Source organism: Carica papaya, chromosome 9 (genome assembly GCF_054855325.1).
Source record: "Carica papaya isolate Zhongbai chromosome 9, ASM5485532v1, whole genome shotgun sequence".
NCBI lineage: Eukaryota > Viridiplantae > Streptophyta > Magnoliopsida > Brassicales > Caricaceae > Carica > Carica papaya.
Window position 1 is genome coordinate 2,339,675 of NC_142317.1, and position 12,718 is coordinate 2,352,392.

The 12,718-nt window shown below is 30.6% G+C and overlaps 1 protein-coding gene across 1 annotated transcript; it reads right to left on the reverse strand.

Moving 5' to 3' along the window:
* Window positions 1-2,113: 2,113 nt before the first annotated feature.
* LOC110823490 (rhamnogalacturonan I rhamnosyltransferase 1-like) lies at window positions 2,114-6,560 on the reverse strand. The gene is made up of 8 exons (XM_088211233.1): window positions 5,536-6,560; window positions 4,802-4,869; window positions 4,611-4,699; window positions 4,320-4,485; window positions 3,809-4,098; window positions 3,514-3,718; window positions 3,263-3,420; window positions 2,114-2,869 (listed from the first exon to the last, which is right to left on the reverse strand). The coding sequence occupies exons 1-8, from the start codon at window positions 5,843-5,845 to the stop codon at window positions 2,611-2,613; spliced, it is 1,545 nt and encodes a 514-aa protein (XP_088067359.1). The 5' UTR covers window positions 5,846-6,560; the 3' UTR covers window positions 2,114-2,610.
* Window positions 6,561-12,718: the final 6,158 nt, after the last annotated feature.

A 12,718-nucleotide genomic window follows, 5' to 3' on the forward strand; every position in this document is an offset into this window, starting at 1 on the left:
GGTTTTGACCGCAGCAGCTCAGTTGAGCTTTACCCGTTGTTTTCAGCTCATTCGTTGGTCCTTTAGCTCCAATATGGGGGGTATAAGGAGGTTCGGGATTGAATTCCGAGCGGGAAGAGAAAAAAAATACATATTTTAGTATCAGCAGTGGCTCCGGTGCGGCGATGACGGTGACCATTTTCCTTCTCCAGCGTCTGGTTCTTTCCCCGACCACCTTTCTTATTCTTCTTCGGTCGCTCTTCTATTGGCTAGGGTTACGATTCCCTGCGAAGAGAGTTTAAATACCCCTCTCCATCCGATCTCAGCCGCCCATTCGAGTCGACATGGAGTGAGGAGATTCGTGCAATGATTTTCGGTTTAGGTCGATTGTGTGGACGAATTTAAGGGGGTTGTCTATCGCGATCAATCCTACCCGTCCGATCACGTCTGAAGAGGGAATGCATTTGGGTCGTTCATGCGCGCGAGATGCTATCTGGGCCGTCGGATGTCAGCGTGTCCGCCATGCGGCACACTCGTCGTGGCTGCTGACTGGGTCGTCCCACATAATCGAACTTTCTCTTTTTACGATTTTGCCTCATATTTTCAAATTTCTTTTCAAAAATACCCCCTTATTCAAAATTTTATTTATTTTCTCCAAAAAATTTTTCAATTTTATTATTGATTCTATTTTTCTCAAAAATTTTAAAAAATTAAAATAAAATACGAAAAAATTATTTAAAAATATATTTTTATTCCGAATTAAATTTTCGAATTCAAATCTTACGTATGTTGTATTTCAAATAATATTTACTTGTTCTTAAGACTTAAAAGGAGCTAAATACGTTTTTAAAACAAATTTAGATGGTATAATTTTGTGATTTTTTCGAGATATGCGTGACTTCTAATACAACACAAGTAGCTTACGTGTATTGAAAATTTCAAATTAAATTAAAAGTTTTTAATCAAATTTCTTACTAATTAAACCTAAAAATTTCTTAATTACTTATCCAATCGTACCAGAGTTGATCCGTCAAAATCTTAAAACTTTGAAATCACAGTCAATTAAAATTTATATATATATATATATATATTTTTTATTTTTCAAGATTTCCCTCTCAGATCTGACTCTTTTTAGCTGCCAATAATTACTTTGTTTAGATTGGAATCAATTGCGGAGATGCTGCTGGTTAAGATATAACCAAAGCGGTGATTCGCTGTAATCCTCTCTTCCTTCTACTTCAAGTCCTGAATCATCATCGTTTTATTTCATGACTTGAAAAAGAAAAAAGAAAAAAGAAAAAGGGAAATTATGAACTATGAAGAAACAAACAGTGTAGTGATTTTAAAGATTTGAATTTTTGAGGATAAATAAATTTGAGTAAAAAGGATACATACGTTTTTTCTTTTCCTTTTTCCCTCATTGAAAACTATAATTACCCATTACTACATGTTTAAGATAATGAATACTTTATGGATATGATAATGCAATAATTATATGTTTAGTGTATAATTAATTACCCACAATGAGATACAGTATAATCATAAAAGTCTTTTAAGTCTGTTGTTGAAAATAACAATAATCTTTGTAAAGCTAGTTATATTTTCATTTTTTGTTCATGCTGTAACATTAAAAGGTTCTGTATACAGCTTTTTTATCTGCAACTGTATACAGCTTCTGTATTTTTCTGCTATCAATACTTCAATTTTCTGTCCTCAAGAAGAAAATGAGAAAAGCTCATTTTGCCACTGCTAAAATTCACACCAGTTTTTTTTTTTTTTTTATGTATGATATATAACATGACACATAAAATTCGATACATCTAAAACGAAAAAGGTTAAAATTTTGTCATCCATTTGCATTTGGCAAGGAATCTCCATTGAAATTAATGGACCACCAGGCACCAACCAAATTTAAAGTCTTATCTACCAAATATTATTTTATATATGTCTATCATGGATAATTTAATGCATACCCAAATTGCAAAAAGTATAAAAAGTGCAGGGTCGAATTTTTGTGTTTTTGGTTAGAACCAAAAAATTTGCAGAGAAATAGGAAATGGACAAATAAACAACTTGAAAACTGACCCTTAAGAGCTCCATCAATGGAAAGTAATGAGCTTTAAAAAGGAGCAAGTAAGACGAAGTCATCAATCTAGATTTTGTTATTTTGAGAAGATAACTGTTATATATATGCTAGGAAGTTGCAAAATACCAGTTCACTCAACGATCCATAAGAGAAGAGAAAATTCAAAAAATATAGAATGGAAGGACAAGGGTGATTACCCTTGGAACCCTCCTGTTCACCTAAAAGGAAAAAAAAAAAAAATTATATTGGCGTACCTCTGTGTACAAATCCAGCGCTTCGGTCTGATACGACCCTGTAATGACAGGGCAGCTTTCTATACATGATTATTAGTAGGCATATTTTTGAGATCTTTTGAGTCCTCCAGTTTCAGTAGCAGAGTCTTGTCTCGAGCTTCATTTTTAAGTCTACCAACCACAAAAAAACTTTATATTACTGCATCAGGAAATTGTCGTTATTGCTGCACATCCGCGTAGTGGATCTGTGGTAGTATAGGAAGCAACCTAGGAGAACTCTATTAACGTCAGCAATCTCGTCTAAAACAGAGATCACGTACTACTCAATAGATGACTCGATAGATGATCTAATGGTGGCAAACACTCTTCTGGGTTGGCATAGAAGTAATCTTCTTCCTTAGGTCTGTCTGGGATTACCAATCTTCTAATTGGGTTTCCCATTCGATCTGCATGAGCCTCCTTTACAGCATTTGAAAACTCTTTCCAACTGAGAGACTTGTTGTTGTACCGGTCTATTAGATCAACCAGAATCCCTCTATTCAATAAAATTGTCTCCTTGAATCCAAGAAATCTGAAGGAAACAACAGTTAAGAAATTTTGTATTCTCAGAAAAGGCTCTAAATAGTGCACTACAATCATTACCTACACTAAGAAAAGCTTCTAGAAAGACTGCACTAAACTGCTAGCCAAAAAGGTTCTAAAACATACAAGAATTACTATATAATTAACAAGTTGTTACACACAAGACAGATTACCAACCTATATCGGGTTTTAGGGGACATCTAAAAAGATCAGATGTAGCTTGGGAACTTAACTTCTAAAAATCTTAATCTTTTCCTTGGGTGGAAAGAACCGCTGAATTCTTTTATACTAAAGAACCATTTACACCCTTGCAACTAATAGATCAGTTGAGAATGGAAGAACCTTTTATGATAAACAAACTAGCATCAGCAATAGCAGGTACCTGCGATGGCCTTCGACAACTTTGGCCATGTTTCCATCATATGTAGGAACAAAAATATCACTCTCCAGTGAAACAAGGTAATCTAAAGCTGCCATCTGGGAAGAGTGATTCTGAAAAAATCTAAGATCTGATGGTTCTAAGAGTGTCTCTTTCCTGACCTGTTACAAGAAAACAATAATCAACCATTATGACAGGAATTCAGACAGTAACCATTGCCTTGAATTCAAGAAAGTCTTTCAGCTTTCACCAACCAATTTTGGATAAGATGCTGCTAGGCCTGCCATTCTCTTTTCTCCACCATATATTTCACCAGCAGCAATATAAATTTGGATGTCAGGATCAATATCGAGCGCCCTCAATGTGAGGGCAGTTTCCTCAGGTGTCAAAGGACACAATCCATCTTTCCTCTTCAAATCTGAATTTATTATTTTCTCTTTCCACCATGGATAAGCATATCTGACAAAGCATGATAATTGTAGAATCGAATAATTAAATAGTTAATGTGCCTTAGTTCAACTTAACCATCATGCAAAAATATATACTAACCTCATTCTTGTCAATTCCTCCACCTCTTCATCATTACAACCTTGAGTGCAGCCAGAAAATGCCAACATGTCCATTTCATATCTAAGATGGAGAACAAGGAAACGCCCATTTTCCCTTAGAAGCTTGATAACTGTTCTACCCAACTCCTCTATTTGAGGTGTAAATCTCAGAGCACTAAAATTTACACGGCAGCGCAGCTTCTGAATTTCTAATGGTTGCCCATTATTGGCAAGTCTAGTATCAGTTCTGTTGAGGTGTAGAACTTTGTACTTTCGTATCAAAGGAAGGATCTGGCATAAGGCAAATGAAAGCAAAAGCTAGTATGAAAAAGTGAAAGGAAGAGGAGAAAATTATAGAATGAAGAATTGTGCTTTGTTACTATCTAAAAAGCCTAACTTCTGATATATAGTTGATTCTTCAAACTGATTGAGATTTTTAGCATGTGCTTATTTTAATTTACGAGATTTGTATACCCTAAACTAACAAGAAATAGAACATGAAAGGAACTGACCTGATTACGATAGTAAGATATATCAGACCAACTGATTGGTGGCATCGTATAAAACATTCCTGCTTCCACTCTCTTCTTAAGCCTAGGCGGCAACTGTTTCAGTATCCGGACCTCATCTCTCAATGATGTAATGAAATGATCAACATCAAATATGTCCTCAAAATTACTGCCATTTATAGAAGCACCAAAAATGTACAAAGTCAATTCAAGTTCATTATTTGATTTTAAAGAAAAGAACATAATGTAACTTTCAGGGTTCGGTAGCAGCGCAAATTATAGAAGTCTACACACCTAGGATCAGCCCAGAAGGATGTTTTATCCAGCTCAGGGACAATAAGTGTAACATTTAGGTATCTTGCAATAGCAACCATATCACAAATCTGTAAGACATTCCAGAAACTCAAAATTAGTAACTGAAGAAATATAAACATTCTGGAAAATACTTAGGTCAGAGAAGCCACGAGCGCATTGTAACCACTCACCGCTGCCCTCATTTGATTGAGACCTCCATTGCATGAGACCATCAAGTAACCGTTGTTTCTATAAATTCCTAATGACAACAAGAAAAGCATCAAATAGAAAATGTCAATATTAATCCACCAACCTAGACACATAAAGGGGCATCAAAATAAAAGTATACACACAATGCAATCTCATGAAAAGAACTTAAAGGAATTTATGAGATGCAATAAAGCTTCAGGAAGGGTTCCAACCATGTCTTACCCCAAATATTGCTCATCATGTGTTAGAAAACTTATAGCCTGAATTCTATCTACCTAAAAGAAATTGAATTACTCTTTTATGATCATCTTTCAGGCTGGACTAAAATACTATAATGATTATATGCTGATTCACGGAAATGTTATGTAAATTTATTAGTATAGCTACCTTAAACAAGAAATGACAAAATAAAAAAAACCAAGCAAGTCTCCAATTAAAAGAGTTCATTAAAAAAAAAAAAAAAGAGAACCAAAAGCAAGAAAAATCTCCAAAACTGTCGAAATCATTTTAACTTTCCCAACATTTATAGGTTTCCCGTTGAACAAACAGACCAGACCTCACACTTTAAAGGGAAAAACTTCAGATGAAAACGCAACCTCTCCCCAACATACGGTGCCCATTCTATCCATCTCCATCTCCCACAAGCAAAAAAAAAAAAGGAAGGAAAAAAAGAAGAAAAGAAGAAATCTTAAAATCCTCAGGCAGAGTGACTCACTTTTGGGAGGAAGAACCCGAGCTGAAACCGCGGGAACATTATCCTGCAAAGCATCCATGACGACTCCTGACTCGTGGGAGAAACAAGAAGGCCAGCCCTTCAAGACACGAGGTCCCCACATCTCTCCGATCGCCGTTAACTGAACGATACAAGTCCAGAGTAACACCGACGTGGTTGCCCGTATCATCCACATCTTCATTCGCGAACCCTTCAGCTTCTCCAATCTACTCTCTCCTCCTTTCAATAAACCCATCTCTCTATCTCTGTCTCTGTACTCACTCTTTCTCTCACTTCTCTCTACCCTGCACATTTACTCACAGCTCATTCCAGACTCGCCCGGTGCTACAAAAACGAATATTGCTTCACCTACTTCCGCTTTTCGATCAATGTAGAATCCAAATAATGGAACAAAAGACACTTGAAACTCACAGTCCTGGCTATGATTATTGTTTCCTTCTTCACCCACGCGGAATCTCCTAAGATCCAGAAGTTCCAAAAATAGAACGAGATCCCAAAACTTCCACAAACAGCACAAAACAACGCGATCGAATTCACTGAATCTCACCCCAAAAATAGCATCAAACAAAGAAAAAAAAACCCCAAATCTCCCTCTCACATTACACCCATCCAATTTCTCACCTCTATCCAAACCCTATACCGCACCGATCACAGTATTAAAAAAATGCAAAACAAAACAAAAACAAAACCAGACAAAAAAAACAAAACAAATCAACAAATCACCTTCCTCTCCTCACTCTATCTAACATTCAGACGAACAAATCCTTAAACCCAAAAAAACCTCCTAAATTCTCCCGTAGTTCAGCTCCCACCTTCGCCGGAAAACCCCGCCAGCGAGCACAGGAGCGCTAGTACCCAAATCAAACCCAATAAAAATAAAGCCGAGCCAAAATGTGCCACAGATATAGAGAGGATATGAGGAAAGGGTGATGGGTTATGTATTAACTAACCCAATACTCTTGAGAGAGGGAGAGAGAAATAAAAAGATGATCGCGGCCCGTACACAGATCCGTCACTGCTTGTTAACCATGGGTAAGGTCTCTCTGTTTTTGGCTTGAGGTGGTTAGGCCGAACCAGCCAATAAATGACGGCCAGCTAGGTTGAGATCCGGTCAGCCCCACTGGAAGTATTATGTGATTACACGTGGCGTACATCACAACCGTAGATTCTTTATACGTGCTTCCATCTGATTGCCTGCCGGATGTGGACTCCCTGTTTAAGACGTGGGCCCGTTCCCATTTTTGATTCCCGTGTTTGATACGCCGACAATTTCTCGCGAGAAGCCCCGATCATGCCGATAAATAATAAAATATAATTTTTTTTTTTTTTTTTTTTTGTATTTTACAATTTTTTATTATTAAATTAAGCGGACGAGATAATTACATAATTAGAAGTTAATCTTGACTCTAATTACGTGAAAAATATATAATTAATACTAATTGCACTTATTGTCTTGTATGTGACAAACATGCACAACTCAGTGACAAATTTACACTGTTCGTGATTGAACTTTTGTCCCCCCCCCCCCCCCCCCCTTAACATTTTTTTTCCTCTAATTTTTTGGTAAATTAAAAAAATAAAAATACCCATAATTAATAAATATTTTTTGAGTTTTCCACTAAATAAAAAATAAATATTTTAAAAAAATAATTTTATTTTTATTATTGTGTGACAGTTGTGATAGAAACAGTCAATTAAAATTGCTAGTTGTTTCATAATTACTCCCACATTATATGGTTGAATTTGGGGTTGGTGCTCGTTTAAATATGATTTTAATTCTTTATTTAATTATTAAAATTAGTGGATTTTAATTTAAATCAAATTGTTATAAAAAATGTATAATTCAATTTATTTAATATTAAAAACTTTATCTAAAGCTTACATAAAAAGTTAAAATATCTTATAATTAGACCACATATAATCTTATTAATAAAATTCATACTAAAAAGGGAAAGAAATATTAAAAAATATATATATTGTGTTATAGATCAAATTAAATAAATTTTAATAATATTTATGTTATGATCTTACTAATTATTATGTATTCAATGATCGTACCATAAATAAAAATGTTACATTTTAACAATTAAACTTAATAAATTATTAATTAATTTATTAACAAAGAAAAAACCATATAAATTAGTGTAATTTAATATAGCATTGTATTTTTATTTTTTAATATGTCCCTTAGGTATTAGAATTTAGAAATCGGCTACTATAAATAATTTTGCAATCATTAATCTTTATTTGGGGTTTAATATTCAATTATATCGAAGTAATTAATACTTAAGTCAAATCTAACTCCAACCAATTACGTGTGACAAGTATCCAATAAAAAAATATAGCACATTAATTAATAATCACGTTTTAGTATAAAGTTTTTACTTGTTGTAAAAATATATAAAATCGGTAAAAGTTTGTATCTATAATGCTGATTTAATTCCATAAATGAATATTATTATATGCATCAAAATTCAATTAAAAGTTTAATTGGTAAAGAAATATCCAAAAAATGCATAATTTATTATATTTAAAAAATAAGAAATTATATTTTTAAAAATTACATCTCATTTTTTACTTATAATTTCATAAAAATAGATATTACAATTCGAATTTTTGAATACAACATAGATATGTTAATTTTTATTCGACTTAAAAATGATATATTCGAATCCTTTGAATCTTGCAATATCAATAAATTAATTTTTTATTTCTATATTTTTTAAATAATAATTTTGATTAAAATTATATGAAATTCAACAATAATAAATGATAATCTAAGATACAAGATTTGCCTAATTATAAGAAATTACTAGATGAACAATATTTTTGTAATAAAAAAAATAGTATTGTAAATAATTTGTAATAATAATTAATTAGTATCATAGTTAATTATTTCAACATTAAAATTAAAAATAAAAAAATCATAATTAATTATTAAAATTAAAAAAATAAATATTTAACATAGTATTCTTAGCCATTCATTTTATTTTACTTTTTCAGGGCTGAGAATCCAAAGGAGAAAATAAAATGAAAGCGACGGTGTATTGGCGAGAAGACTGTGCCGACTGGCTTAATCTTTTGTACGGTTCCATCCTGTGTGACTCGCCGTGATTCTCCGTCATATCATTCGTTCTTCCGTTAAGACGGCTCGGGTTACTGTCAGAACGGTCGACTGATCTACACCGCACGATCGTAAGAATGCAACGTGTCGAAATCTTATGGCACGACAACAATACTCGACACCAGAATGGTGGGTCCCTTCTCCCTTAGCCGACCTGTTACGCGCATAGTCCAGTTCACTAGATTAGTTTGTCCCACGAGAGACCAAAGTTGATTTGCTGATTTCGTGCACGTGATATTCATGCGCGCCTGGTGTTGGAAAATTATTGGCCGATGAAGTCCACGCACCCTTGAAGTGCGGTTGGGATGGATGGAAGTGAATTTAACACGAGTACGAATTGGCGAATCGGGACTAAGCCCCCTTAGGTCTCTACGCTCTAGACGAAAAATAAAAATTGGTGAATCATCTAATCAACGAGAAATTTGCATTTATTTGATTTAATAATTTTATTAAAAAATAAATATATTAATGAATTACATAATAAATAATATATAAAATAATGTAATAATTATTGAATATTAATAATCGGCATTTATAAATATAAAATTTGACCATAAAATATTTATATATATTATGATAATAAAATAATTAAATCGTAGTTATCAAGTAAGATTTGAAGACAATTAATTAATTAATTATTTATGTAAAATCTAGTAGTTTAAATTAAAACTAATTTAATTCAATATTTGACTTTTTTAGAATTTTTATTTAGTTTATAGTGATAAATATTGAGTATCAATCTTTAGCATTAAAAGCTACCAATTGGAGATTTTAAATAATATATTTTTTATTTTTTAAAATAGTAACGTCTTTATATATATATATATATATATATATTTTTAATTAACGATATGACCTACTAACTACTGGTCACACCCATGACCAAATGAATAAATATGGCATCAAATATCTTTTATTTTATTTTAGAATATAAATTTTTAACTCTTTTTTATTGTTTACGAAATATAAAATAAAATAAAATTTATATATATTTTTTTCAAATTCAAATATAAGATAATGCTTTTGTTCATCATTATTTTTTAAGTATATGAAATTAAAAAAGTTGAGAAGACAATTATAAAATTATTCAATAACTTGTACTATTTTTTTTTAAATTGTCAAATTTTAAATGATGATGATTAGTCGTCTTCAATAAGATCCTCAATAAAAATACAATAAAACTTAGAATAATATTTGGATATCTAACAAATTAATTTATGAATTTTAATTTCATAGATATAATACAACGTTTAAACGAACATAAAGTTTTAATTTCTCTTTCCTAAATCTTAACATTATATTTCTTATTCTTTAAATTCACGATTTTTAAATAAAGCATAATGATCAGCTCCATCAATATAGTAATAAATTAAACTTTTGATTATACTGTATGTACTATTATAAAAAAAAAGTACACTCTCACTAATATATCAATAAATTAAATTATTTATTATACTGCATCAAATATTATAAATCAATTATAATCTTACTAATATATTAATAAAGTAAATTTTTTTTATTATATTACATTAAGTATTATAAATAAATCACTACGTACTACATTGAAATAATAAAAAATTTTATGCTTTCATTAAAATTTGAATTCATAATCTTTAAATAAAACACAGTAATCTAATACCATATTGGTGATTTCCGATACAAATAAATTTAATTGTGTAATAATTTTAATATTTGAACTAAACGTAAAATAAAATATCAAATTTTTATTGGAAGAATGAGGAGGAGGGGAACTAAAAATCTACTTTGAAAATTTCAAAATATGAGAAAAAGATAGTTATAAATATTGAACTATTTTTTTGTTTTGTTTTAATTAATTATATAAGGGCAGTACATATAATACAAAGAAGAAAAATGACATGTCATTATTAATGACTTAATCATGTCATTTCGAATAAGGTAACATGTCATTATTAATGGCTTAATCATGTCATTAGTGATAATCCTACCATCATAAACACACGTTTATTTCTCCCACATTCCTTTTAAATGTTTTAGAATGGAATAAGAATATATATATATATATATATGCAATAATAAACTACATAAGCGTTTTAGTAATTAACAGCAATTTACTAGAGACAAAAAGGGTTTCACGAACATATATATATACACACACATAAAGTTCAAGGTTTATATTGTCACATTGAACCACATTATCATATTTTTATTCATTTAGTTATATAAAAAGGTGTGTGTAAATCTACGATCATTAGTTTATACTACATAAAAATTTATTATTAATAATAACAATTACTATATATATATATATATATGGTAGTACTCTATATTTAAATATATTATTTCTTAAAAAACATTTGAATTTAATTATTATCAAAATATCTTTGTAGTTAAAAATCAATGTGATTTTAATTTTTGAATATTTTAATTTTTGATGAATTTTGGTGGTGTTTATTGATTTGTTAGATGTCGGTCGCATTTTATAAAAAGAATAAATGAAGTTCATTTTATATTAATATCATGTCTTATAATTCATTAAATATAGAGACACGACATCACCATATATATATATATTATATTTTAATAAGTTTTTTAAGGGATATTTTATTTCTTCATTTCAAGAAAATAATTTCCAGCCATGAAAATCAAGTATAGATTATATGTATATCTCTTTTTTTTTATTCTGTTGGCATGTTTCTTTCTATACCAAACTGATATTTGGATTACGAAATCAAATATATATATATATATATATATATATATATATGGTTTCAGAAATAAAGTACTACAAGATAATGTCTACATACATGTCTAGGAGGTGACAATAATCAAACTTCATATACATATATATATATATATATATATATATATGCATACGTAAATATACACACACACACAAACACACACACACAGAATATATTCAAATATTGCTATCTATCCAGATCAAGAATCAAACTGAAAATAGTTTTTTTAAAAAAATTAGAAGATTTCAAGACACAATCAACCGGTGTCATATGCATACAAACATACACACACACATATATATATATATATATATATTATATCGAAGTATTGGTAGCCACCCAGATCAAGAACCAAACTAAAAATAGATTTTTTTTTAAAAAAAGTCAGAAGATTTGAAGATACCAAAAGTAATTACACATAATCAAACATGACACCCAAGAATCATGCAGACTTACTGCAAACGTAGAAGAGAGCAAAAGTAAACGCAATCGAATCTCTTATGTATTCACATGCCGTTATCACGTTTAATAAAAATAAAAAAAGCGCCAAAATGAAAAGGTAAACGTGGGTGCGTATATATATATATAATATATATATACATACATACATACATACATACATACTGCGTATTTATCTCGGGAGTTTGACGAGTGTCCTACAATTAATGAGTTGAAGAGGATTTTGATTTGCTTATTCATCAAGTTATAAGCAGCTTGATCCATGTGTTTTTCCTAAAGATTAAAGACTACTGCATGCTACCTAGATCCATTCCAGACTTCAGAGATTTATTATATATAATGAATTCATATATATATATATGTATATATGTAAATATTGTCTATTTCATTTTGATATATTTAATAAAGGTGATTACAAGACAATTGGTGCGCGGTCGTACTGGGACATGCATGCATATGCGTCAAGAATTTCCAAACATTGATTACACGAGGTACCTTATTCTTGAAAAAGTTATGTACACACACACACATATATATATATATATATGTATGTATAATAAACACACATATATATATATGTAGTGAACTTCAGAATTGCCATCATATTGTAGCATTGACATGTTAAATTTTCACTTAGGTTATTAATGCCAATTAGAGAGCAGTTTAATTAAAATAATTTAGAAAATTTTAAGTGTGAATACTTTTTTTGTAAAGTATGAATATATATATATATATATATTCATAATAAATAATACACAGACATTAATTGTAATACCATTAAAATGATCATATCTAATTCTATATTGAAGTTCTTGCAGATACTTACAGATCAAATAGGGTACAAATATTCAAAGTAAAT